At 44.1% G+C, this 27316-nt stretch overlaps 1 protein-coding gene across 7 annotated transcripts in view; it reads right to left on the bottom strand.

Annotated features, from left to right (window-relative positions):
* Positions 1 to 6220: 6220 nt before the first annotated feature.
* The window catches only part of MAPKAPK3 (MAPK activated protein kinase 3), a 124547-nt gene continuing 103451 nt past the window's right edge, over positions 6221 to 27316 (bottom strand). For all 7 annotated transcript variants that reach the window (XM_032699563.1, XM_032699566.1, XM_032699562.1 and 4 more), the window contains 9 exons: positions 20699 to 20838; positions 19790 to 19854; positions 17558 to 17637; positions 15751 to 15877; positions 14549 to 14624; positions 14256 to 14380; positions 12346 to 12431; positions 9682 to 9762; positions 6221 to 7892 (listed from right to left, as the gene is read on the bottom strand). In XM_032699563.1, coding sequence (XP_032555454.1) covers positions 7734 to 7892; positions 9682 to 9762; positions 12346 to 12431; positions 14256 to 14380; positions 14549 to 14624; positions 15751 to 15877; positions 17558 to 17637; positions 19790 to 19854; positions 20699 to 20838 — 939 coding nt within the window. In that variant the 3' untranslated portion in view covers positions 6221 to 7733. The remainder of the gene's footprint in view (positions 7893 to 9681; positions 9763 to 12345; positions 12432 to 14255; positions 14381 to 14548; positions 14625 to 15750; positions 15878 to 17557; positions 17638 to 19789; positions 19855 to 20698; positions 20839 to 27316) is intronic.

Raw genomic sequence — 27316 nt, 5'->3', positions numbered from 1 at the left:
TTTCCTGGAGTTGGGAACAATATCTGCTCCAAAGAAAACACAGAATCTCAGGAATCCTAGAAAGAAAAGTACCAGGCTTAAAAGAAATGCTTTAAAATTAATTTGCTTAGTACAGAACTCCACCACCATTTAGGTTTCATACAGAAATAAAGTAACACTTCATATCAGACTGTAGTTCTGTTAAGGGGTGTGTGTGTGTGTGTGTGTTTATGGCTCCAGATACTATGAAAGCAAACAGTATTAATAAAATAATGACTTATTATTCCTGAGTTCCTGTTAGCCAGGCATGGAATTGTCCTAACCTGAGCTGATGGAAGCTCCAAGTGATGGCACCAGATGCCTCATGACCTCCTGAGCTAATGATTGCTTACTAGAGAGTTGTTCCAGGACCCTCAAGGAACAGCTTAAAAACTGACTTTGTGCAGGAATGACAAATTATTGGAGAAAACATTTGATAGCTCTCCCAAGTGCCAGCCAAGGTTTGAGCTGGGTGCAGGGAATCTATTACAAAACGAGGAGGCAGACCTAGCTGAGTCACTTTAAATCAGGAAATTCAGTTCCTTCCTACTCTCCAGATTTAAAATATCCTACAGCATAAAGCTTCTATAGGAGTTTTTTTTTTTTAATGTTTAGGGAAGAAACTGAAATACTGCAGTTAAGTCTCTCTAAAGGAGGCACTCATGACTTCCAAGCAGTATAAAATACATCAAACTAATGGAATGAAGAAGGAGAAGAAAATCAAAGGATTTAAAAGGAAGATTACCAGACCACCTCATTTTGCTCTTTGTAGTTAAATGAGATATTCCACACAAAGACTTAAAAGCCAGGAGGGGAACATGCAAGTATTTCTGCTCTAAGTGGCTTCTTCTCAGTGACATCATGTACAAACATCACCAAGAGATTTTGGAATAACAGTGCTATGGCCCAGGACTTTAACATGGTGCTTTACAGAGCTGATTGAAAAAAAAAAGCTTAAATTCCATGGGAAATAGGACTTTAGAGTAGCAGAACTTCCTAAGAAATTTAAACGTGTTTATTCTGTATAAAGCTGAGAAAAAGCAAAGTTTAAAAAATCCTGTGCAGGAGCTGCAAGTATTAAGTTCTAGTGGGTTTTATTTCTTTGTAGAGACCTTCTCCCATCCTCAGAGGGGTATTTTTCCTACTATTAGCCATCCTTGATTACTTCCATCAAGGAACTTTCCTCCTTACCATTTTACAGACAGTTTCTTGTTTCCTGCCAGGTAGTGGGATTCCTTGAAAATCTTCCAATACTTTACACCACAGGCAGTTCAGAAATAAAAGAAGAGGTGGTACAACTGTAATTGAGTAAAAAAAAATAAAAAACATTGCATCATGGCATGTTAGCCTTGAGACAACTAATTACCTTTTTACTCAAGACAAAAGTCAAATACAGGGCGATGAAGTGCAAGACAGAAATGCAAAACATCTGAAAGCAAAAATGAAAGGTAACCTCACCTTGACAAGGTTTCTGCAAGCAGAAAGAGCTCAGCCAGGCAACTTAAGGAGAGCAGAACTTAATCTGCAAAGTGTATTTGTTCAGTTATTAGTTGTTCTAAAAAAACCCCAAGAGCTATTTGTTTGGTTTACTAACAGCAGATACTCAGAAGTTTCATTTATAAACATCAAGCTGAGCCTTGCTTTAGACTACCTCAGAAAAAATAGTGGAGTCTGTATTGTATATCTATCTTTAAGGAAACATAATTATTTCTGAATTCAGAGGCTGCTCTGGGTTGGAGCAGCAGCTAATATCATAACCAGAATTTCCTTGATCATTACTCAAGCAACAGTATTTTTATTTTATAAACCACAGTCCTCGTCCCCCCTCCAGTATTTCTCTTCTAACACATTCCATTCTAATTTTAGTCTTTTGAGAAGTTTCTTTTCCAGATCAACCCACTCTTTTTCACATTTAAATAATTTTCAGCTTTTAAAAGAGCTCGGTTTTAGCAGGTGTTTCAGTAGCTAAGCAATAAGAAGTCTCCTGAGAACATCTTCCACGTTTCCCAAATGGATTAGCCTGGAAGTTTGGGGAGAACAGTATTAAGCAAAATAACCATGCCATTAAAGGGTTTTATTCCATTTTTGAAATTAAGACAAAGAAATACACTCCCCAAAAGAAGCATTTATGCTCACTGTTAACAAATGAAGAAACACTTGTTACACCAGTGATACCATGATGTAACCAACGCAGGAAAACTCAACAGACAAATTTAGAAGCCTAACATGGAAGAAAACAAGGCAACTCCTCCTTTTTTGAATTATTCAGCTTCACTGTGGTCCCAGGATCCAGAATACTAAAAAGTAGGAAAGGCCCCAGCATGGTGTAAAAGCAGCAGAGACACCTCCAGTAAGCTGGGCCTGCAGCCTCACACAGCTAAAACATGGCTATTATCAGGTCTGGGAGCTGAACTAAAGAAAGGTCAAGATACCTCAATACTACCTTCAGGTACCTCCTCAGATAAAAGCCAGTCTGGCCCTTTCTGTCACCTCCAGCTATTTGAAAGATGCATTTTTTCCTCTTTTGGCTCCTGGAAACTAAACCCACTGCAGTACATTTCAGAAATGCTTCTTTTTGTGGTCCCAAATAGCAGAAGGAAGCGCAGTGACAGTGAGGCCTCTGTGCCTTCACGCAGTTAGAGCAGACCTGGGAGACCCTGGCATCTGGCAGATTCATGAGGCAGGAAATTCTGAAATAAATGTAATGCTAGGCATCATTTACAGATTTACCAGAATAGATGCTCATCTACAGTCACAGAGTTATCTTCCACATTTCCCCAGAGTGCAAGAACATCCTCCCTCTCCAGTGGTAGAAGAGACTAATAAAGAATTGAACCTATCCTGCTTTGTCTGTACAGAGCTAATACTTGCAGTAAAAACATAAGCTGGAGTAGAATACATCAGCAGACATATCTTATTCTTCAACATGACATACCATCCCCCATTTGTGCTCCCTTTGCTCCAATAAATTCTTCTAACCACGCACACTGAAAAAAATAATCCTATTTTAAAGCTGGACTTAATACCCCAAAAGAATTTTCTTACCTGGTGCAAAGATTTCAGGGAAACATTTCTTCAGCAAATGTTATTACCTAGGATTGCTCTAACCTCAATTTTCCACATGTGAGATACATTTAACTATATACCTGAAGCAAACTTGCCTGTTGGCTTGCAGGAATTTTTAACAGTATTTTTTTTCTCTGAGGCTTTGACTGTGTGTTCTCTATCTCCCAAGTTTGCTTCCTTGTCTTCATTCCTTTAAGGATTTCTAAAAGAGAATTAATTATGTTAATTCCCAGCTATGCCAGCTCCACTATTAGAACAGTTGGGTGAAGAGGGGAAATACTGGAACCTAGAAAAAAAGAGAATTCTGATATTTCCACGAAAAAATCCCCAAAATATGTACTTCTGGAAGAAAGGGGTTCTGCATGTAAATGCATTCCCTGCCTGCCTTTGTCCCTGTGGTTTGTCAGTGAAAGGGCACTGGTGAACGAGCTGGGGAGCATCCTGAAGGACAAGCTTTCCTGCTGTTAAGCTCAGCTGAGCTGGCTCCATCCTTAGGCTGAGCATGAGAACACACCAGAGCAGCTGGGCACACAAGAACACCCCTTCCCCACCTCTGCCACAGGTTGAAAACAGTGCATGTGCTCATGATTCCGTGCCAGTAATTAAAACCTCTGGTTCTCTCCTCCTCACTAAACCTTCCTTTTCTCAAAAGCACCTTTGTCTAAACATGGGCCAAATAAAGTGTGAATTGAAAAGAGGGCAGGGAAATTAGATCAAACTGAGTGTGTAGCATTCTCATTATCCCTCATGTCAGACAAGTCAGAAGCACTTACGTAATTGGGCCTCCAGACTCTAGGCAGTGAAGTGTTAAGACAGAAGAGCAATCCCAGGACTGCATGCTGGGTTTTGACAAATAGAAAAACACAGAATTAGGCCAAGAGCTTATCATTAATGTGAGTTTTTAATTGTACCATGTCAAAACCAGGTTCATCATGTGGCACGTGTGGTCAAAGAGGAAGGAAAGCACGGAGTACAAAAAACTGGGGAAGTGAGGGAGGGGGTTTTCTCTGGGCTTGTGCACACACGTGTGTGTGGATCAGAGCAAGAGCACTGGTGAGTGAATGTGCAAGAACCATGTGTGAGGAGCACAGTGCAGAGGAACACAAGGGGAGGCAGTGGCCCATGAGCAATCGCTGTGAAAAGGAATGGGGGGGTGGGGATTTGTGCACAGTCCTTTTTTTAGCTTCTGCTGTAAAAAATAAATAGACCTTTTAATCTGTGTTCTCCTCGAAGCCTTCTCTATTGACCATTCATTTCTTCTTTCCCTTCCCAGCTCTTTACCTCCTCTATATGGCTGATGAATATGCAAATGCATAATCAGTTCTATAATAGCCCATCCTTTCTAAAAACAGGCCATAAATTTGGATCCTAAGCAGTAGGTTCTAAAAAGCCTATTATACGATATGGCTGAGGGAAGAGGCAAGACCCAAATACCACCGCTCGTTCTTTCTCAGGCGTGTGAAAGCAGCCAGAAGGCGGGTCCTTCCCGGAGCCGAGCTGGCAGCCGGGGAGGGAACACCTTCGGCAGAGCCACCCGCGGATCCCAGCGGAGGGTTTGGGTTAACTGATGGCAGGGGCGGGAGCCGGGAGCTCTGGGGAAGCCGTGGGCGGCAGGTGGCGCGGCGGGGCCGGGGTGTGGAGCGGAGCCGTGTCCATAGGCGGTCCGGACATACAGACACACGTGTCCATAGGCGGTCCGGACATACAGACACACGTGTCCATAGGCGGTCCGGACATACAGACACACGTGTCCATAGGCGGCCCGGACATACAGACACACGTGTCCATAGGCGGCCCGGACATACAGACACACGTGTCCATAGGCGGCCCAGACATCCCTACATCCCTACACAGGTACTGGTGTCCACAGGCAGTCTGCACATCCCAACATCCCTACACAGGAACTGGTGTCCACAGGCAGTCTGCACATCCCAACATCCCTACATCCCTATACAGGCACACATGTCCATAGGTGCTCTGCACATCCCTGTACAGGCATACACCCTGCCAGGAACACCTACACTCCAAACCCAGCCCCTGGCAGCTCCAGCTGACGCAGAGCCGGTTAAAACACAACCAGTGCTCCTGCCCTGAGCAGGACAGCAGTTTGAGGGGCTGAACATCGCAGGGCAGCTGTTTCCCAGCTCCCAAGGAGTCTCCTCCATCCCTATAAACCATGAGCTCAAACCCTTCCATCCAATGCTGGCACACACTTCCATGTCTGCCATTTTGAGGCCCTCCTCTGGTTCCTGCCAGGCTTTACAGTGTCCCTGGGTGCTGTGGCTGCAGGGTAGGAGGTAAGAACTGTTACTCCTGGTTTAATGAGATGGGAACGTCCTGCCACACAGGGACAGAGAGCTGCAGGTGCTGTGCCAAGTGCCTCAGTTCATCACTCCAGCTCCTGACCTGCTGTAAAGACTGGAATCCCACAGCAAGGAATCAGGCCCAGATGTGTTTTACAGTTCCCAGTGGAAAACCACCCAGGAACAGACACATGTCTATGAGCTCCAGACTGAACTGACAAGCAAAAAGGCACCAGCTGGAAACCAAGAGCTCCTGCTCAACCCTTGGGCAAGGCAGGAGCAAAAAGGTGAGTTACAGCAGTTCTAATGGCACTGTCCCCAGGGCAGCCAGGGCATCACCACACCACACACGGGCTGCCCTGAGAGAATCCCTCACCCAGATGGGGCACAGAGATGGGAAGGCAGCAATGATGTATATAGAGCTCCCTCAAAACATTTGGATAAAGGGACAGGAACTTGGACCTGGCTCTAATCCCAGCTGTGGCACCCTGACACATCACAACTCTTCATTCATTGCATTCATTTGCAGGTAGTGAATAATATTTGCATAATTCACAGGAGTTATGGCAAAACAAATACATACAGGACATGCTATAATCATAGATATGCCCAAATAAACATGAAATAATTTTAAAATATGGCTTTATAGAGACAAATATTTAAAACCAAACCCCTGTAATCTTATAAAATGCTCAAAGTTGGGCAGTCTTTGAATGTGAACATCAAAGAACACTTTCCTTCTCCCCTTTCCCATCACCTCCAACACAGATGTACCTCACAAAGCAATACAAACTCTGCCACACCTCAACAGAAACAGGGATGACAGGAGGAAGGAATGTTAGAAACTGATTTTAATAAATCACATTACAAAACCCTAGGACCAGTGCACAAAGAAGAATGGAGCTCTCATCCAACACTCTGAACTGGGTTCCCCAGACAAAGTCCAAAGCCTCGAGCTTTGCTGTGTCACTCAGATTGAACAATTCAGATCCACTCAGGAGCCTTGTTTTCCTTTTTGTCTTTTAACATTCTTCCAAGCCTGTTAACACACCAGCACTCTGTGAGCCTATCACAAAGTCCTTTTTGCCTGCATCACTGGAAGCACATCATTTACATCCTAGACTCCAATAATACTTCCATAAATATTTGCCTCACCTCAACTAAAAAAACAAAATCAAAACCCAAAATACAGCAAGAGGAAATATTTTGATCACAAAATAAAACATACCAGCAAACCAAGGTCAGGTTCCCATAAAAAAAAAAGTAATTAGAATACGAAAAACCCAACAGGTAGATGTACTTATTGGTAATCTCCCTTAAGTGTGAAAACCTTTGGATACTGAAACACCACCAAAACACAGCAAATAAAGTTCCTGACCCCAGGAAACAAACCAACCCCAGCACCCCAAAACTTGCTGGGATCAGCACATCTTAGGCACGGGATCTGGAGATAATTACCAGAAGGGATGCTGGCAGGGTCCTTTCACAGAACATGCATTTGGCACTTCTTCCTGAATTTCAGGAGTCTTTCCTCTAGAGCAGTCTCTTGTATACAATTGCATGTCCAGCTGCACACCCTGGAGGTTGTGGATCCAAGAGGAACAGCAATACTCTCTGCAGGATACCTTCAGCTGCTTAAATCCTTATTAAAACTCTTCACATATTGTACCAGTTAAATTCAAAACATTACAAGAGAGGAGTTTGACAGTGGCAAAGACACAACACAGTGGTTACAATTCAGAAAACTTACATGTCATCAAACGCAAATCCATGACAAACTCAAGTCTTCACATGAGGCTACATGAAAGTTTTATGAAAATGGAAATGCATGGATGCTTTTTCCTGTAACAAGAATAACTGTTTACTGTTCAGATGATATTCTGTAACTATAGGAGGTAAGTTTGGAAATATGGACTACTACCAATTCTAAACTACTAAAACACTCCTGGCAGAACACATGGCATTCTTCTATTCCAAGTTTAAAACAGCAGCAGAAGTTACTCTTGTAAATGGCTGTTAAAGCCTCAGTGCATTAGTATGCTGAGACTGCCTCCTGTTCCCTCCTCTTATCCCACAGAGTTAAAGCCAAACCAAAACCCTGTAACATTTCTGGCATTGTTGAACCTTCCCTAGCAATATGCAACAGAATCACGTCATATACATTAGTCTTTAAAAGCAAAGCCCTGATTCAAGTAATAAAAAAGCAATCTTTCCCACTGCTCCCTCTTTGCAGGACAGCTTCTTCACCATCTCCTTGCCTTTGTGGTATGGACTGAGGTGATCATAGGTTTTTAAATTGCTCTGTGTAACTTTTACCCTCCACCCACAGGTCCTTGGCTTCTGTGCTCATTGGTTATTGCACCCTGGGGCTGTAGAAGAGGTGCCTGCCTGCTTCTGCTTCTTGCGGCGCTTGTTCAGGAGGCGGTTGTTGGACGTTTTCAAGTCTTTGATTTTCACCTGATCATAGTCCACCCTCATGGTAGCCAAAGCACTGGTCATCTCCTCCTGAAACCAAGGAAACAATTTATTGAACCCCCTGAAGCAGTGAGGGCACAGCCACCCCACACTTACTGCCAGGAGATGAAGGTAGAGAAGGAACCCTCCGTCACACCACAGCCGCAAAGAGCTGAGCCCTTTCTGCTGCACTGGATGATGACTAAAGGCTTTGTTCTACTCATGGGCTCCTTCAGGAGGAAACATTCACAAAGCATGTCACATGTGAGCACGCAGGACCACACTCCCCTGGCCTAAATTCCACCATGTCCTTATGCCCAGCATTCCTCACTGGCTGGCTCTGGGCCTTCACTGGTTTCTCATACGACACTCAGGACACGGCTCTCCAGCTCCACCACCAAACTAGGACAGCAGGGCTGGAATAACGAGCCCACACAAAGATGTTTAGTTTAAAAGTCTGTGCTTCAAATTCACACACCTCCTTGGTTTGGATTAATGCCTAAGTGGAGGCACATTTTTAAATTTTTGATAAGGTTGTGAACAAAAACAGGGGCAGGTATCGATCTCTTCACTCTTGTAACCGGTGACATGACCTATGGGAGTGGCTGGAGTTGTGTCAGGGGAGGGTTAGGTTGGATATCAGGAAAAGGTTTTTTCACCCAGAGGGTGGTCAGGCACTGGAACAGGCTCCCCAGGGCAGTGGTCACAGCACCAAACCTGTCTGAGTTCAAGGAGCATTTGGACAACACTCTCAGGGACAGGGTGGGATTGTTGGGGTGTCTGTGCAGGGCTAAGGGTTGGATTCAATGATCCTGATGGGTCCCTTTCAACTCAGCATATTCTGTGACTCTGTGAAAAATCTCCTAAATAAATGAATGCCTAAGCATTTAGTTCAGGAAAGGAAAAACAAATATTGTGGGAACATCAGGAGCTCAAGGGAGCACCTCTGGGACCTGCACAATGCACAAGCACAAGAAGTTCTCAGAAACATGGAAGAGAAGAAGGCTCAGTGAAAGTGTCTGCTTGATCTCTGACTCAGGAGGCAAATGTTGTCTAGGTCCTAAGAAATTTTGCCATTACACAGCTCAACAGCTGAGACTACACATCAGTGATTTAAATAAAATCAGTAATCAATAAAACACACACTCCAGGAATGTTGCAATTGTCAAAATGCCACGCATTGTAAGTGCAGAAAATTCAGAATGAATTGTAAAAGCATGCCAACCTGATCAAGGCCAGCAGGAAAGAGTTAAGACTTTTAGTCTGCACTATAGTTTCAGTTTGCAGGAAGCATTCAATTGTCATCAGTACAAATAGTAGGTGAGGCACCTGGTTAGATTAAGGAAAAGACAGACAGTATTTTTACTCCCTCTTCTCCACCCCCCAGATGTCATAACAAGACAAGGTAAGGTTATTTAATGTTGTTTTACAATACAGGAACAGAGCAGAAAAGCAGAATGCAGCTCAGCCCTCCCATCCTGCCCCCCTATATTTTCATCATATTATTCACTTCACTGTAATGAACTTCAAACCCCCTCAGCACTGTCCCTCTCCTCTGTGGTCCCATGCAGTGGCTCAGCAGGCAGCATCATTAATGCCTTTGATCATAAACACCACCTTTGTTGATATTTGGTGCAGCTGTAAGGCTGCCAGATAAAGCTCAAATATTAAACAGTTATCATATACACTACTGTTCTAAACAAGAATGTTTATGCTTCCCTTGTTTGACATGATTGAATTCAAAATAGTTTCAGTCTCCAAGGAAATGCACATATACAGAAAAGGCAGCTCATCTAATCTCAGACTTGACTTAAAGAAAACTGAACTAGGATTGACTCACTTTAACTTCATCCCAGTGGTCTTTATCCTCTTGCAGGACCCGTGCAGTATGAAGAGGAGTTGGTGGCACTGACATTGATCTCTGAGAAAAGGGAAAAATACCAAGAGAAGTTCTGAAAAGTAACATTTGGGAAGTGACTACTTGCTCTTCTATGCGTATGAAGGGCACAAAACTTGATCTAATGTCCTCCAATGGCCCTTGTTATTCCTGCTTCCAATCACTCCACAAGTGAACTCCTGTGTGTGGCAGAAAAAGACTACAGCCCTTATACAACACTATCTTTAAAGAACAAAAGGAGAGAGAAATTAGTGCTGAATTTCTTTCCCTCTGCTCCCTTCCAGTCCAACCAATGACCTGGTATTGGATAAATTTCCATGTACATTTTAGATTTTAACTGTCATTTCAGTATTCATTAGTCAATGTCTTAAAGAGGTTAATTTGACCTTTTGTCTCCTAGGATTTGCTGTAGAAGACATTTCCTTGTCCACATACATTAAGTGAGATGACCACTTTATCAGGTCATTAAGTGTGCCCCAAAGAGGAAATGATCCCATTGCTCAGGGCAAGGCACAGCTCAGCAGACAGTGCCCCACCTGAGGGGCTGCTCCACAGAAAACTGGGATCAGTGCTCAGCTGCCATGAAATCAGTAGGTACTTTACATTAGAATGAGGCACAATTTCTAAAGCACAGAGCACAGTTCCTTAGCTAACTCAGCAAGAATCGTGGCATTTCTTGCCAGTCCATAACCCAAACTATAATTTCATTTGGATCTTCTCTCTTTTTATGCTTTCTACCCAAACTTGCTGTCTACTGCTGTGGCATCCTCCACCAGACAGAGCTGCATCGTCAGGAAGAGGAGATCCCTGTAAAACAAGGCTTACATTGGAAGCAATGCTGCAGTTCCAGAAGGAGGCAGAAATCCTGACTCCTGCATCCGTGTCTGGCCAGGGTATAGTTTTATCAAGTACAGCTGGGACAGGAGACATGGAAAACAAGCAGCCTGGCTTTAGTGATGTCCCTGTCCCTGCTGAAGGTGCTCTCCTATCTGCTGTGAGCTGCTGCTTGTTAAAAAAATCGTATCCACAAGTAACTGGAGGATTCTGTGCTCCACCTAAACTGACAATTAAAAAAAAAAGAGAGAGGGAATGAAAAAAGAAGACACAAAGCATCCTCCTCTACTGCTTGTGCAAGGCACTTCCCCATACATGTTCCCACTTTGGGATTTAGGAAAAGGGAGAACAGAGACAGACCAATATAGTGAATTTCTCTCTCCCTCCCCCTGCCTCATGGGAACAAGATGTTCAGCAGAAAAAAAGCCAACTTGCAGCATTTTTCAGAGGACAGTGTTTGAGCAGGGCTCTGGTGCAGCACTCCCCAGACTTTGTCTCTAATCCCTCCTGATTAACTGGCTCTGTGCATATTCAGAGTAACATGTGTCACTGTAGGTGGCAGCTCCCTCAGCCATTAGGCACTCACTCCACGAAATTCCTGGCCTGCTGACTTCTGAAACACCTCCTTCTTGGGCCTTCAAACACTTAAAGCTGGAGGTATGTATTCTGACCAATGATTACATTTTTGTTTGGTTAAAAAAGACTTATAAAAACTGAGAAACTGAGGTTGCGAAGACTCTGGAGAACTAGAACAGGTCCTAGACAATGTTTGTAACTCTTAAGTGATGCCATCTCTCTCCTTCATCAGGATGTCATACAGGTACCTTTCTTGTGATTCCAAGGGTTCCCTGATCTTGCAGCAGCCATTCCAGGAATGGGCACTATTAGCCACAGCTCTGCTTCTGCCCTGGCCTCTGAGGATCAGCATAGTCAGAGAGAAAAGGGCATTATACAGAACAAGTGGTTCTGTTCCTGGCTGACAATTTTTTGGGCAGCAAGAACAAGACTGGTGTCTTTTTAGGCACAAATGTGAGAAGTATAATCTACTATTTTGAGGGACATCTACAGAGCAGAGATGATATCATGAAACTCAGTCTCGTAGCTCCTGGGATTCTTGTCTCTTATTTGAAATAACCGATATTGTATTATTAGAGTACATTTCTCGTTTTTCCCCAAAGCTGTTTTCTAGGGAAAAGTGAATTCAACCAAGTCATAGAACGAAATCTGAGCTGGGACCATTAATAGCTCTGTGTACCACCCTACCTGGCAGTCTCTCATGGGGCAATAACCTGAGACCCTCACTCCTCCCTCAGGCATTTCCAAGCTGTGCCAAGGGTGAGAATTCCCACTAAGCACAGCACTGTGTTCACACTAACAAAGCTATGCACAATGGTGCCTGAGACCACTAATAATAGCTCTGTTTAAATCCTGCCCTGATGAAGTAAGCATATACAGTTTATTTTTATGTTTTTACAGGGAGTAACACATGCATATGCTGCAGAGTCAACAGTGACTGCCTGCTCACAGAATAGAGAGACATATTGGGCTGTTGCTTCCAAGGACACTGCTGTGGGTGTCTCTCCTTGTGTGTCCTCTGGGAACACCAAGAAGAATTGTGGTTTTACAGGCAGATGACCCCCTGTGGAGGGCACAGGAGGTTAATTAAGGTATCGACAGTAATAACAGTCCTTGTCTTGCTGTGCTACGTGGAGCTACATATAAGTTCTGCATGTAAGAATTAATTCATGGTGTAAAAAGAGAAATGAAACTCACATTAATCCAAGGGTGATTCATAAACTGGGACACTGTCATCCTCTCTGTGGGGTCAGTCTTCAGCAAATGGCGAATCAGTTGTTTGGCTGAAAAACAGGACCAACATGGATTGTTGAAGCCTGTGACTGTGCTCCCAAATACCCTTGAGAACACAAAGACCTGCTGAATGAAGAGACATGACTCTGCAGAACTCAAAACACCTACCTCTTGCTGTCACTGTGTTAAGAAGCCATGTACAGAGTGGTAGGTTACTATGTTTAAAGAGGCAGAACAGGGAAACATCCAAGACAAGAGGTAAGAAGGAAAGAAAAGGCCTGGGGATTCCAGCTTCTCCCTCTACATCACCAGAGCAGCTGCTTTGGGAGCAGGAACTTGAGGAAAAGAGAAACATAGGAACAGAAAGCTGCTTGTCTGAAAGATGGCAACAAGCTTGGCACTATGAGCTGAATGAATGCACAAGCTGATGTTTTGAGAAATGATAGAAGACAACAACTAGCACAGGCTGTGGGAAAAAAGGGACAATAAACTTTGACAACTGAGAGGCCACTAAAAGGACAAAAAAGTCTAAGAAAGGGATTGCCCAAACAGGCTTTGCAGCAGCTTTCTGTGAATGTGGTATCTGCCAAAGCAGGAGATCTAAGTAACTGAGATATGACCTGATGAGAGTCTAGACAAGAGTTTCATTAATGTGGGTGGACAGACCAGAAAAACTGCATCCAAAGGACATTATTTAGAAGGACTTACAGAAAACTTCCCTAAGCAACCTAGAAGAACTTCTAAATAAGAGTTCTCTTTTAGAAACATCAAATGCAAGATGACTAAATGCTTGTAAGAAGCTGCCAGAGGTACAGGTTTAGTTTGTCGAGAGGCTGCAAAGGACAAGAAGAGCACAAAGCAGGGAAGAAAGCAGCAGACTGTTGAAGGTGCCCCATCAGCCCAAAAGAACACAACAAACTAGATGTTCTTAATAGGATCAAGGGTTGAGGGCCCCTATCTTCAGTCAGGCAAGCAGACAGAAACCTTACACATTTTCCAAGTGCATGTTTTCTCACCAAGCTCCTCTAGCATGTAAATAACTGCTGGAATATAAACAAGACCCAAAGCAGAGAAAATATTAAGCCAGAAACTCTTAAGTAAAACATTTCCCTTAACAATGTTCAGCAGGCTGAGCTGCACAGGCAGCCAGGAGATCCAATAAGGGGTGAAAATGCCCCAGATCACGGCATTATCCAGCCATAATTTGTTATTGCTAAACAGCAGACAAGAACAGGATCACAGCCATATAAAGGGCTTGTAAGAAAAACAGATGAGCCCAGAGCTTGCTGACCTTTCTCTTTAATATGATGGGCAGGTGAGACTTCCAGCTTATGAGACTGTCAGGATAGGAGGCAATCAAAAACATCCACTTTCAGGACACTGGTTTGAGCCCAGCAGCTTTTGATCAATGACTTACACAAAATAAATTGTTGACCTTGATTTAAGTGGTGGCTGGCAAATGCCCACATCCCAAAAAGCTACCATGAAAACTTGCCATCCTTGCTGGCTGGATCACCAAGGAGGGCAAAGACTGAAAGAGTTCTTAAGACAGTTTGCTTTTCTTCCAACTCAGCTTGCATTCCAGCTGTCCTGGCTGCCTCCTTTCTCAGGATTAAGGACTTCTGTTTCCAGAGGGTTTAGTCTCAGCATTCACTACCAGGAGCTGGACTTTGAAAGAAAGCTTTCAGTAGTCATTTACTTTCTGCAGCACCGAGGTTGCTGGCTGGTATCTGAGTTCCCAGTCGTTCTCTGTATCACCTTACAAAAAATTGATTTAAATTCCAAAAGAAAGGGAAACAAAAGCTAAGACAGGTTTTCAGAAACAGACTCTCTGTAAGCACTCCACCACCCAGCAGCACAGTGAGCACTGTTACCTTCCTCTGATACTTCAGCCCACTCTGGATTGGGAAACCCGTATTGCCCCATCCGAATTCTCCTCTTCATCCCTGGAGAAATGGCTTGACCAGTGTTTGAGTAGAATGGAGGGAACCCACACAGGCTGTAAGAGTGGACAAGAGAATTTCTATAACTAGGAAAGTCCTTTCATCTCTGAAGAAGTCTCATTCCAGCTCACGCAGACTGCGTGATCCTCGTGACCAGTTACTTGTAAGTGCAGATTTAAGATGTTTCCTCTTTCTGTTCTTTGAGACTCTCCCCAAATACTTACAGAATATATGTGATGACACCCAATGACCACATGTCACATGACTTGTCATACTTCTCAGGACCGAGGACTTCTGGGGCTGGAGAAAATTCAAACCAGAAATCAACAGAGTACAGATATTTCCTTTCATCTCCATCACCCTGTAACTAGCAGAACACTCCAACAACAAATATAGGAGGCATTAAAAAATGCAACTCACTAAGTAACAAAATTAGAGAGAGATACATTTAGAGGGGAATTTCCCCCCCCCCCTCGAGGCAGGTAAACTGGCAGGGAGCTTGATTTTGTAAGGAAAATTATTCACTAACCAGATGAGCAATCATGCTGGTTTATAAAAAGGTGTTGAGAAGGGAAATGTCAGCATGTTTATATACAAATGTAAAGGCACAAAATCATATATGTGTAAATTCCTTAACATTTTATCACTAAACCCAGCTTACAAAAATATAGAAGGCATGAGAAGAAGAATATTGCTAATGCAATTATCTGGTAACAGTGAATAACAGTATCTTTCAATAAAAAAAGCTATAAGAAGTTTCATCAGAGAAGTAATTTTTCAAAAAAAATTAAGTCCTTTTTCCACCAAAGAAATTCCAAGCATGGACTGTCTCAGTCATACCATTTGATGAATGACCATTAACTCAAGACTCTAAAATGAGTGCACAAAGGACAGTCTGCTGTGGCATTCATTACACAGAGCTCTGTCTTTGGACAAAATGCAGGGAAAATTCAGCTGTGATTAAGTCACGTAGGTGTTTTATTACTAATTACTGTATTTTCCAGCCTAAAGAAGTTCTACAGCTCAGGCAATACTCTCCCTGTTCTCTTTCATTGCATTACTTAAGCCAAGGGAAGTTTTGCAAGGAAACATCCAAATAATCACGAAGCTCTGTTCAAATTATGGCTTTCAGAGGCAACATCAAGATTACTTCAAGCGCAATCAGAAGAAATATTTTCTGTCTCCTTGATCCTCATTTGCATCTCCTGTGAAGGCTGTTTCCTCCACAACCAAGCAAGAAAGTAGGAGCACTGAACTGTGCTGGAACCAGACTAGCTTTGGGGTGGATCCCAGTTTAAACCCTGCAGGCTGGCACTTTATGTTACACCCACAACAGAAGATTTCCCACCCATTCCTACAGCCCAGACCCACTATACAGGGATGGGTGACAGACTGAAACACAAGCAATGCCTGTTGGAGAACTCACCCACATAGTAAGGAGTGTAACAGGGGGTCTGCAGCGCATTCACTACAGAGGTTTCTTTGGCAAAGCCGAAGTCTGTGAGTTTGAGCACAGGATCCTTGTCCTTGGATGTGTAAAGCAAATTTTCAGGCTGAAAGGCCACGGAGAGAAAGGATAAACCAAACAATGAAGAGATGAATCTAAGGAGCTGACAGGTCAAACCATTCCTGCTTGCCTGGGTGACCAGCAACATCTGGGTCTTTTTACTTCCATCACATCCCCTCCAAAGCACATGGAAAGTTCCCTCCAGGCAAACCACAGGACTCACTCTCATCTTGTCCAATGGGCATCAAATCTGGCTTCCTGAGCCTCTCCCAGTTCCCTGTGCTTCCTGGGATCCATCTGTCTGACAACAGCAGCTGATCCCCCAGCACTCTGTGCTCTCACCTAGCTGAGGTGGAGGACAAGAGAACAAACTCTCCACGAGCCACTGACACCACTCCCTCAGAATTAACTCATACACACACATTCTGCTCCCTTGTCCTCTGTCTCCTGAAACCTGAGCTAATTCCACCCTTGCTTCACATTCCATACAGGCAGAAGTGGCACAGAGGGAAATACAAACTCTTGTGCACAAGAACAGGGACAAGAGGACATCTCCAAATAATCTGCAATTACTTGAACTTGTTTTCCAGTTTCTCAGTCATAAGGAAGCTATGTCCTTGCTCATGCTAGTGTTTAGGGACATAGAGAAGGAGGAAAGGCTTTAAAGAAAATAAGCTTTAGGATCTATTTGACTCATTTCTACGTTAGTTCACAGAGTGTGTGTATGGAGTGTTTGGGGCCAAGTGCTTCAGTTCCTGTGCTGCTGACGGGCAATGGCACACGGCTCTGCAAAAGCAAAGAGATTTTTAGTCTCTGAGCTGTTAAGCCATTCTCTGCTTCCTACCTGAAGAACCCTCAAACTTGCCCCTTGGTGACACATGCAACAGCAGTTCTCCCTCCAGCCAAACACACAGAAATATCAGTAGCAAACTCACAGACTCAGAACTGTGGAATCAATCTGATCCCTCAGTCTGTCTTTAAGTGACCTGCTCCCCATCCCATCCCATCCCATCCCAATGGGTGCAGCAAGCTTGGCTTTGCTTATGCTGTGCACTTTACAGAATGAAAATAAAGTACAATACTACAAACACTGCCAAATCTCTACAACAAGATCTGGGTTCAAACTTTAGCTAATTAAAGTGTCCCATGTGGCAGCAACTGAGATCTTTCTGTTTTCCCAAATATTTACATATATCATTAAAGTGGGTTAGATGCACAATCTGTATTATTCCTCCCATATAGGCAGTTTCTCCTGCCTCTGAAGGGGGGTTTTGGTATTTGGTATTGTTGGGGTTTTTTTGTTTGTTTGGTTTGAAGTTTCTTGTGGTTTGTTTGTTGTTTTTTTTCTTCTTAGGCAAGTACGATGCTGAAAAGGACTAGTAACTGGCAAAGACTGTACACAGAGGGATGTAGTATAAGTTTACCTCAAGCAGTGTTATTTTCTTACTAATTAACTGGATTGCAAAGGGGTAGTACCTCTTTAACTAACCGTCTGACTATCACGAGATTCTTCTGCATTCCCTATTCTACTGCAAGGCATTAGCACACATGAATATTCCAACCTTGGACTACTTGCAAACTAGTGAACAAATCCCTTCTCACACTGGCAGAGGAACAGGAACACTCTGGCCATCTGACTGCACTCCCAGCTCTGTTTAAACCACCACTGCCCACTTCTTTCTCTGCCACAGGTTCCTTCCCTCTGGCCACAGCCCTGCAGGCTCACCTTGACGTCCCTGTGCGCGATGTTCATGGAGTGCAGGTACTGGATGGCTGTTCCGATGTCTCGCATGATTTCAGAGGCCTCTATAAATACAATTTTCGAGAAAGGTCACATTAACATTCCCACCTTAACTCAGGGACATGCTTGGGAATGCTTATGGCTTACAAACAGCTTGCTGGGATACAGGGCAGGCGTCAAGACTAGAAACCCTAAAATTAGCCCCAGCAGCTGTGTTTTGGTTCTGCAGACAACCATCCCCCGGTTCCCCGGCTGCTCAGCCTCCTCCTGAGCTGCACTGCAACCCAACTGAGGCTGAGACTTCTTTTTATGAGCCTCTAAAGTTGAGTTTTAATTTGCTCACCAAAAAAAGCTGCAAGAGCAGAGCAGGTACACAAGCAACAGCTGTTGGGAAATGAGCCCCCAGCCGGGACATATCCCCGACTGTGCAGGACATGTCCTTTCAGCTTCTAGTTCAGGGGGAGGAGGAGGATCTAACAGATTTTCTAAAAAGAGAGCAATGTAACAATATAGTAATTTTAGGATAGGTCACATCTTCATTCTTCACTGTTGTTAGAAGTTTTTTCTCAGGAGAAACAAAATCAACAGTTCTATTCTACAAAGCCCAAACTGCCACCTTTGAAATAGTACATTTCTAAAATTTAACATAACCCCAGTGAGAAATTCTAGTGGTGTGAGCTGCCTTGCAACAGCAGTGCTCTGGGAGTCTGGAAGGGGTCAGTTACATAGGGACAGGTTTCAGAGCAAGGAACAATGACATTCCCACGTGAGCATTATATCACATCTCCACTGACAGGGAAACAACAGAAACTTGAACCTGATCCTCTGCTTTCTGCATGGGCAGAACCCACAGCTGCAGGGCTGAGAGAGAAGGTAGAAATTCTTGTAGTGTAACTGGGAATCCTTTTCCACATGGCTTGACATTGAAACCACACAATCACGGGCAAGGACAATCCAAAGGCAGAAACACTCATATTCTCTGGGGAAAACCTTGGACAATCTCCTCCTTCCTGGCCAGGCCAAAAAACCTGGCTCCAAATGGGAAGCTGTGGCTACATAAACAGGCAGCAAACCTGGGGAATCCAATGGAACAGAGCTCATTTATCTCAGGGAAGAATGAAGGTGGGTTTTTGTTTAACAGTCCCAAGTGACTTCTGAAAAAGTATTTACAATGTTACACAATGCTATACAATGTAGAAAAATAATGGTTTTAGTAGAGTGCAGTCACTATTGTTCATGAAACCAGTTTTCCCCCTGGAATTTTGTATTTTAGAGAGGAACAAATCCTAAAAATGCTCATTTTCCTTACACAAGTCTCTCCTGGGACTTAAAGGATTCATCCCAGGCTAGGAAGCCCAGGATCAAAAAGCTGAGCACCTCTACACCAGACTTGCAAAAAAAGTCACAGTAATTTCCAAGCTCAGGCTAGGAAACACAGGATCAAAAAGCTGAGCACCTCTACACCAGACTTGCAAAAAAAAGTCACAGTAATTTCCAAGCTCAGGTGAGTATTTTTCTTCTTCTAATCATTTTGTCAGACCCCAGTTACAAACAGCGCCGTGTTACAAACACCACTGTTTTCACTCCTGAGCAGAAACAAGCCCTTGACTGTTGTGAGGTGGCAAGGAGAGCCACAGTCAAGCACTCCTGTGATACTCTGCAAATGATAAATAGCAAAGACAATAAAAATGGTGAGATTCCATTAAAGCTGTCCCTGCTCACGGCAGGTCTTTCAGCTTGCACGCAGTCCCTGCTGCAGCCAAGCAGGTTTGTTTACAGCATGGTTAATAACACTTCCTTTCAAGTAGTGCTTTAAAACCCTTGAATAAGAGATGTTTCAAGTGTGATTTGCTCATTATCCTCGTGGCCTAACAGCATAGCTGTGCACAGGGATGCTGCTTGAGGGACAGCCAGAGGGAAATCCCAGCAGGAGCTGTGCTCATCGTGCCAGAGGTGGTCTGGCAGGAGACCAGGGCTCAGAGTATCAGAGGCTGTGGTGGCTCAGAAATGAAGAAGCTGAGCAGATTTGTAGGAAGAATTTCCCATATTTGTAAAAAATAACTCTTTAATACAGAGTTGGATAGAGAATAATAACAACAACCACCACCACCAAAAATCAAATCAAAGAAAAATTCCTATAAGGAGACTAAGCAAGGGGACAGGGAAAAGAAGAAGCAATCTTTCACAAATTTTAATTTTAAACTTGTGATGTTTCACCTCTCTCAGTGAAAGCTTGATCTCCTCTCTCCTGGATCCTGCTGAACAGCTCTCCTCCCTCCATGCTGAAACAAAGAACACAAAAGAAACCCCACCTTAACATGAGCAGAAACCACAAAATTAACACCTGACTGTGCATCCATATAATCACACAGAACCACAGGAGCAAATAACAAAGATTACAGGCTGCCTCCTCTGCCAGTGCTTCCTGAACATCACACTCACTTGAATCAATGCAGAAAGCCATTCTGGGATGGAATAAGTAGAAAACAAAACAAGAACAGGGAGTTTTCATGCTCTCAGTTTAATGTACCCTGTCAGAGGGAACAGGACACACATAGTTGGGAAGTCACACACACTGGCACTGGGAGGCCAACAATAGTCTTATTTTATGGAAGGGCTGGAGATGAGAAAAAAAAGAAAGAAACAAAGATACCTCAAAGGAGTATTAATTTGTCCTCAGTGAAGAAGACAATAACTGTGGTATTAGAGATCAAGGAGAGAATAGGAAAAGTTAAGAGTCAAAACAGTAGCAAGAAGGATCATATTGGATCATTGGATTTACAGCTGAAGTCAGAAGTCAATCACAACCAAAGTGCATTGTATTTATAGAGACATGTCTTTCAAGACTGTATTAATGTCAATGCTTTAATGAGGACAACTGTCATGGAGCACAAGGAAAATTTATTTTCTGGTTAAGGCTCCTCATTCTTCCATCCCACAAGATGGCTGGAGCAGACACACATTTCCTTACCAGTTCCATAACAATGAGGAAAGATTTGCTCCGCAAGCCAAATTCGTGCTGGAAGAAATCCCCCCTAACTCCCACCTAAGCCAACACATTCCTCCCTCAGCTCCCTCCACCCCTCCAAGAGCAATGCCTGGTGGGGGGCTCCTGCTGGTCCATACCATTCCATGACAATGAGGAGGCATCTCTTCCCATGGTGTATATTCTCGTAAACATCCAGGACGTGGACAATGTGAGGACACCCTGACGCTCGCCAGTGATACTCCACTTCCTGACGGGCTTTGGGGTTGTCATAGAGGAGCTGTGAAGAAACAGGAGAGAGCAAAGTCAGGGAGGCAGCAGTTCTGCTCTGAACGGGTACCTACGTGTGCTGGAGCTCAAAGATGAGCTCTGACTGAGCAAAGGACTCTTAACACTTCCTCCAGCCAAAGGATGACAATCCATCACAACATCTTCACCTTCTCTGGGCTGCCCAACTTTCCAGCTTGAGAAGGGTCTTGAGTGGCAGGGAGGAGAGATTTGGAATCTGAGGTGGAGACAGCTCTATCTTACCCACTTCTGGATGGGAAACTGCAATTTTTTTCCTACTTGTTTGCAGTATTTTCATAGAATTATAAAGGTTGGAAGAGACCTTTAAGATCATCAGTCCAACCATCAACCCAGCACCACCACTGTAAACCCACACCACTAAACCACAACACCCAGTGCCAGATCCAGCAATCCTTTTAAACAGAGGAGAATTCCCCAGCTAAGGACAACAATCCTCCCACCTGCCCCCAGTTGCTGGGAGAAGAGACTTCTGGGTGTAATGTAAATTCTTTAAGTTCAGTGAGATTTGAAACAATGAGGACTTTTACACTGACTCTGAATGTCCTTCTTAAATTTCTGATCCCATCAGGGTCAGAAAGCGACCTTTGACTACTGGATGCTTGAACTTTCTCTGTCACATGCAAGGCCAGTTTATTTTAAAGGCACTAATCTCCAGAAGGGGGATAAGAGCTCATCTTTCCTGGTCCTGCAACCAAATGTGTCCCTCCCTGTTTGAGGGACTGCTCTGTCCCAGACTCCACAGCTGAGTTTTTGTGCAATGGGAGCACATTGCTGCATTGTGCCTATTCTTCTCTGCCTCATCTCTCCAGACACCACTAACACTTTGTGACAGAGACTCTCTTTACTGCACATTTATGTTGCTCCTACACAACATGGCTGTGATCCGAGTTTCATACTTTATGCCCTGTAGTAATAATCACTGTAATGATGGAGCACAAACAAAACTGGTGCCATAAAAAGCACAGTTAAATGCAGAGAAACAGAATAAAAAACAAGCAGAGGACAATCACCTCTGATGTGTTCACATTCGAAAAGGCCTACAACAGCTGTGGGGGAAGTGTTTTCAAAGAGCCAAATAAAAAGTATCATAGCTGCACTATCAGGCCTCAGCCTGAAGCTCCTCTCACTCATGTTTCTATCAGGTCCCAGTCAAAACACAACTGCACAGAGATTGCTGAAAACGAGAATTACCAAGTAACCTGTCATTAGGGACCTATGAATCAGAGCAGGAAAGTGAGATTGCTTTTCCATCTAACAGCCAAGTTAAGCCATAAATGGTGTCACAGGCACCTTTCAGTACAGGGAAATACACAATTCAAAGGTCACAGGAAGAAAGACACAAATTCTGGTTTCTTTATTGACTCCAACACAGACCATTTGCATCACTGGGGAAAAAGCTCACACTTCTTTGCTGCTTCAACACCTCTTTCAGCAAGGCAGACCCAGTAACATGGCAAGATGTGATTGGGGAAGTGCTCAGGAATGACTGGAGAGAAGGTCAATGGCTTCTCTTCTAGGCTGGGAATAGGAAAAGGGTGACAACTGACAACTACTCCTCTGCTGAGAGCATATTTCTGTATTCCTGTGAAGCACAGAGAGGTTGCAGGAGGGGACAGGTGGCCTCAGGAGGGCTGCTGGCTCCTCAGGCAGGGAGCCCCACCACCATGACCACCCTCTGGGCTCCCTCAGCTCTGCTCCGAGGGCTCCAGCAGGACACCACATTTTCAGCAGTGCAAGGAGCTGAAGGAGCTTCACTGCCAAGTTCATTGCCCTCGCAGCCAACCTACTTCTTGCACAGCTGTCATTCTGCTCCCAGAGCACACCCTTTTGAGATCACCATCCGCCTCTTCCTTCCTGCTCCAGCCTGGCTATGGCCTGATTTCCAACACAAATAACTTCCCAAAGAAAGAGATGGCTCCAATTTGGACAAAAAGCCCATTAGTGAGTCCAAGTGCAGTTGCTTTACTTCTTTCAACCATAAGCCCATTCAGCAGCTTTTCCTTCACAGCCACTGTGTTCCAGCTCAGTAGGACTGTCCATCAGCATTTTCCCCTCTGCCCTTCTCAGTTTGGGCTGGTGCCTAGAGGTCTCTTTAAAAGTTCACTAAATTACGTGTGCCCCAGCGAAGCCCAAACACCCTCAGGGCTAACCAGGGCACTTAGACAAGCATTTACAGGGCTCATTGCTTGGATATTGCTGGATTAATGCCACTTCTGAGCAGGACACTTCAAAAACCTTCTTCCCTATCCTCTGCTACTAATCAGACATTCCCATTCTCTTTACTAATGTAACTGCACTATCATCTGTGTGTCTTGTGCTGGTTTTTATGTTTGCACGAAGTACTTCTGATAATTGTCTCACAGAACTGAATTCTCGCTCTCTGAAGAGCTTTTACAAATCATTTTGATACACACAAAGAAACTCTTCTTTTCTCCACCCCTACAAGTAAGTTTTCTGCACTCCTCAGTGCCAAGATTGAATGTTCTCATGTCAAGATGACACCTGGAGAAGCAGAGAAAAGGAAATTCAAAAATAAAGGGCAGAAACACATACCAAGCAACATCTGATCCATCAGCCAACTGTTAACCTTTGGATTTCTCCTTCTGAACCTTAAAAATAAATTAAATCTTCTCTCAGTCTAAAACTGAAAGGTATAACTATACCTTTTAAGACATCTTAGAGACACAGATCCTTGTAAAACGAAAGCCAGGCAGGGTTGAAAGCACTAATTTCTGCAAAATTTAGGTGATGATTTAGAAACACAGACTGAAATTTTAGACGTATGGTTAATTTTCAAAAACCTGCAAAAAACCTAAACAGACATTTTGCCACCTTCCTGAGCCTGAAGAGCAGTTGTGCTTCTATTGCTGCAAGAGATTTCATAAGACTTCAGCCAGGTTCCCTGATGTTCTATAGAAGTGCAGAGGCTGTGAACGAACCCAGAGTCTCAGGTAAGTTTTGCAGTGCTGCTGGTTCACAGTGCTTTGAGGGAAGAACAGCTTTGTCAACAGGAGCCCCCAGACACCCCCCTAGAGCTCTCACAATAGGCTATGGGCAGGATCAGGACCCAGCCCAACTCAAAACCTCAAGAAACATCCTCCATCTCCTAGTTTTTCACGAGACAAATGACACAGAGCACAGCAGCCTTTGCACAACAGCGAGGGGATGCCCCCGTGTGTGGTTAGTCATAGTGTGGACCAGGAGCTGCACAGCACAAAACTGGAGTTGTGCTGGAGCTCAGCATTACTGAACCACTGCCTGAAAGAAGCAGATGGAACAGGTATTATTATTCACAGGGAGGTCACCAAAAACAGAGGTGATGGAAGGCGAGAAAGTACAAGATGTGATTCACACAACTCTCCTCGACATCTGAAAAAGCTGCAGAGGGGAAAGAGCTGCACCATGGGGTGTGCTCAGCCTGGTCCTGAGGAACAACGGGGCAGATGCCAGCAGACACTCCAGGATGTGCTGCCAATTCAGGGCCTGGGCAGTGCAGGGAGGCCTGAACTCTTCCTCTGGGGCAATGGCCTAACTCGGGTTAGTGAGTGACTGCCAAGCAAATTCTAAACTGCAGCTTGGAAGACCAGCCCTGTGAAATTTCTCCCTGCGCTGAATTTCCCGATAGAAAGGAAAAAAAAAAAAAGACTAAAAAGTGACACAGTATCTTAAAGTGACACAGTATCTTCTAATAGCTTTTCCATCGATTCCGAGCTCCGTACACCAGGCAGGACAGCAGGAACCCTCATACCTTAATGGTCTGATCTATACAGGAAACAACCTCAGGACTCCAGGGAGCAGCAAGTGATCTTCTGGACTCTGAAACTGTAACAACTCAGAGAGAAGATATCCATGGGCACGGGTATGAAACAGGCTAAGGACTGGAAACCACCACTTCTCAGTGACTTTCTCTTTAATCCTGCACTGCCAGATTACATAGATTCCTGTTAGACCTGCTATCTGCTCCCTACATAGGGGATTGAGACCTCTACATGTGCTTTTTTATTTATTTTAAACTTCAGCAGTTCTTCCTAGCTCCAAACAGTTGCTGTGCTTGGATTGGAGCTGCTACAGGCTCAGTTCTCATTTATGGCACGTGCCATATTAAAGCATCACCTGACACTGCAACCATCTCTTTCTTATTTGCACCGACTCCAGACCCTGAACTCCCCTTCACCACACAATCAGTTTTATAATCTCTGTGCTATTTTTCCCACAGGAAGGCTGCTCGTTATTAAAAGAGAAACAGGACCTGCAGAAACTTTCAGTCCTAGGGGTCCTCAGCCTGCAATACTGAGGCACTTATTCTATATTCACATATAGGCACTTCTATCCAGCTTTATTTATGTCTCTAGCTGGGAAGGAAAAGGTCTCAGTGGCTAAATGTCTCGGTTCTTTTGCCTTCTTTCCCCTTTGCGTGTAGCTGTTACAAAAATGCTGAATCCTACAAATAAGGAATGTACTGGGAATGTGAATTCAGGCTGATGCACAGAATCTGACACCATTTGCTGCAGAACAGTTCTTCCACTCAGTCTTTATTTGGGAGGGGCTGATGGCAAAAGGAGGCTTGGATAATGTTTCTTTCATCCCCTTCCTCCCCTATGCTACAAAGAGAAGAGGGGAAAAAAAACAGACAAGAAAAAAGAGCTATCACTATGGCTTTGGACATTTTGTCTCTTATTACATCCTGATTATTTGCACTACATCTATTAACTCAATGTTAACACTCTTTATCTGTTTCCAGGTCTCCTCATAAGGGATAAAGCCATCCTTTGTGTTCGAACGCTCCAGGAATTGCACTGCTCAAGGTTTCCCTCTCCGTGCAGCAGCAGTGCCAGTGGGAGCTGCAGCAGGAACCACGGTGTGCCTGCAATGGCAGCCCAGCAAGGGGGGAATCCACTCCTGCAAACCTCAGAGAAAGCACTGCATTTGTTCTTAAAATAAAGAACACAACACATTTGTGCTCAAATTGTTTAGTACTGAAGCGCAGGTCTGTAAATGGGGATAAAGCCAGGGCAGGCACAGGTACTGGGTCATCTCTAAACCTTTCACTCTTCTGCTTTTATTTCAAACCCAGCTCAGGCTGTTCCAAACTGAACCTGCTTGGAGGCTTCATTCAAACAAACTGTCATCCCAGTTCCTGCAGGGCTGTCCAAGCTGTTGGCATCCCTGGCATGCCCATCAGTGCTCAGGTAAGAGCCAGTCCCAGAGGAGGCCTCCTCCAAGCCAATAACAGCAGCGACAGTCGAGTAGCACAGTTCTCCAACACTCCTGCCTGGGGTATCTCATCTTTCCTAACCCACTGAGTGTCAGGGGTTTACTGCCTGTACTGAAGGACCCTTCTCTATCCACCTCTTCCCTCCAGGCTTCCAGTCCCTACTCAGCTGATCCCCTGAAATGGCAAAAGCTCCAGGAGACCTTTGGTCCTTTGCCAGCACAAGTGAGAAGGGAGAGCAGTCGGAAGGACTGTTTGTGTGTGGTGTCAGAGCCACACTGAGACCAACTTCCTGCTGACACACAAGGCTTTGAATTTGTTAAGCACATGATTTAAAGGGAAAACAGGAGAAAGAGTAGGACAGACAAAGAGAAAAAGAACAGAAAGATGTGGGTTTTTCCTAAGAGTTTGTGAGCTGGATGTACAACAAATCTGCTGCAGAACTTCACTCACTCCTGCTTCTCCATCCCTAGAGAGTGCACACCACATAAATACGATTTTGCTCCAAGCCTCTCTCCTGCAGGGAACCAACCAGGTCTCTCAAAAATAAACTTTGGTGTGGTTCTGAATTTTATTTGTTGTAGCAGTACTCAAATCACTACCAGGCACCCAGTATGACTCTACAACCTGAGGTAAATAAATGAGACATACCACTATCAGTGCTCTAATTGCACGTGCAACTAGCCATTCACTCTGCAAAGGTCAGCTGTCTTTGTTCATAAATGTTAGTGGGAATACAGCAAACACAACTGAAATGGCAAAGCTGGGGGCCACTATGCACTTCAAAGGTATCCCCTTGCACACATGAGGGCAACAGAAAAGGGAGCACAAAAATCAGCAAAAATGCCCACAAAGAAAAGCCACTCTCCTGGTTCTCTGATAACCTTACATGAATCTACTGAACTGCAGTGCCAAACATATGCAACTGCACACTCAACACTAATCAGCACAGAAAGATTTAAATAAAAAGCACATTATGTATTTTGCTACAACCATAAGATTACTTTGCATTTAATATTGTGCTTGTTCTGCTGTGTGGAGGGAAAAATAATTCTTCCTGGCAGCATAAGATGCCAGTTATACTCAGTTGTGACAGGCTACAAAGCAGCTGCATGCAGCTTCTGTTGTACTCAAAATACTGCACATGTATTTTAAAAGAAAAATAAATCACCAACAGCTACTTGCATGTTGTTACCAGACAAGAATATCCTCAAACACTTGTTTATACAAGAAGGCC

This window comes from Chiroxiphia lanceolata, chromosome 11, assembly GCF_009829145.1.
Source record: "Chiroxiphia lanceolata isolate bChiLan1 chromosome 11, bChiLan1.pri, whole genome shotgun sequence".
In the NCBI taxonomy this organism is placed as follows: domain Eukaryota; kingdom Metazoa; phylum Chordata; class Aves; order Passeriformes; family Pipridae; genus Chiroxiphia; species Chiroxiphia lanceolata.
This window is presented reverse-complemented; position numbering and strand designations above follow the sequence as displayed.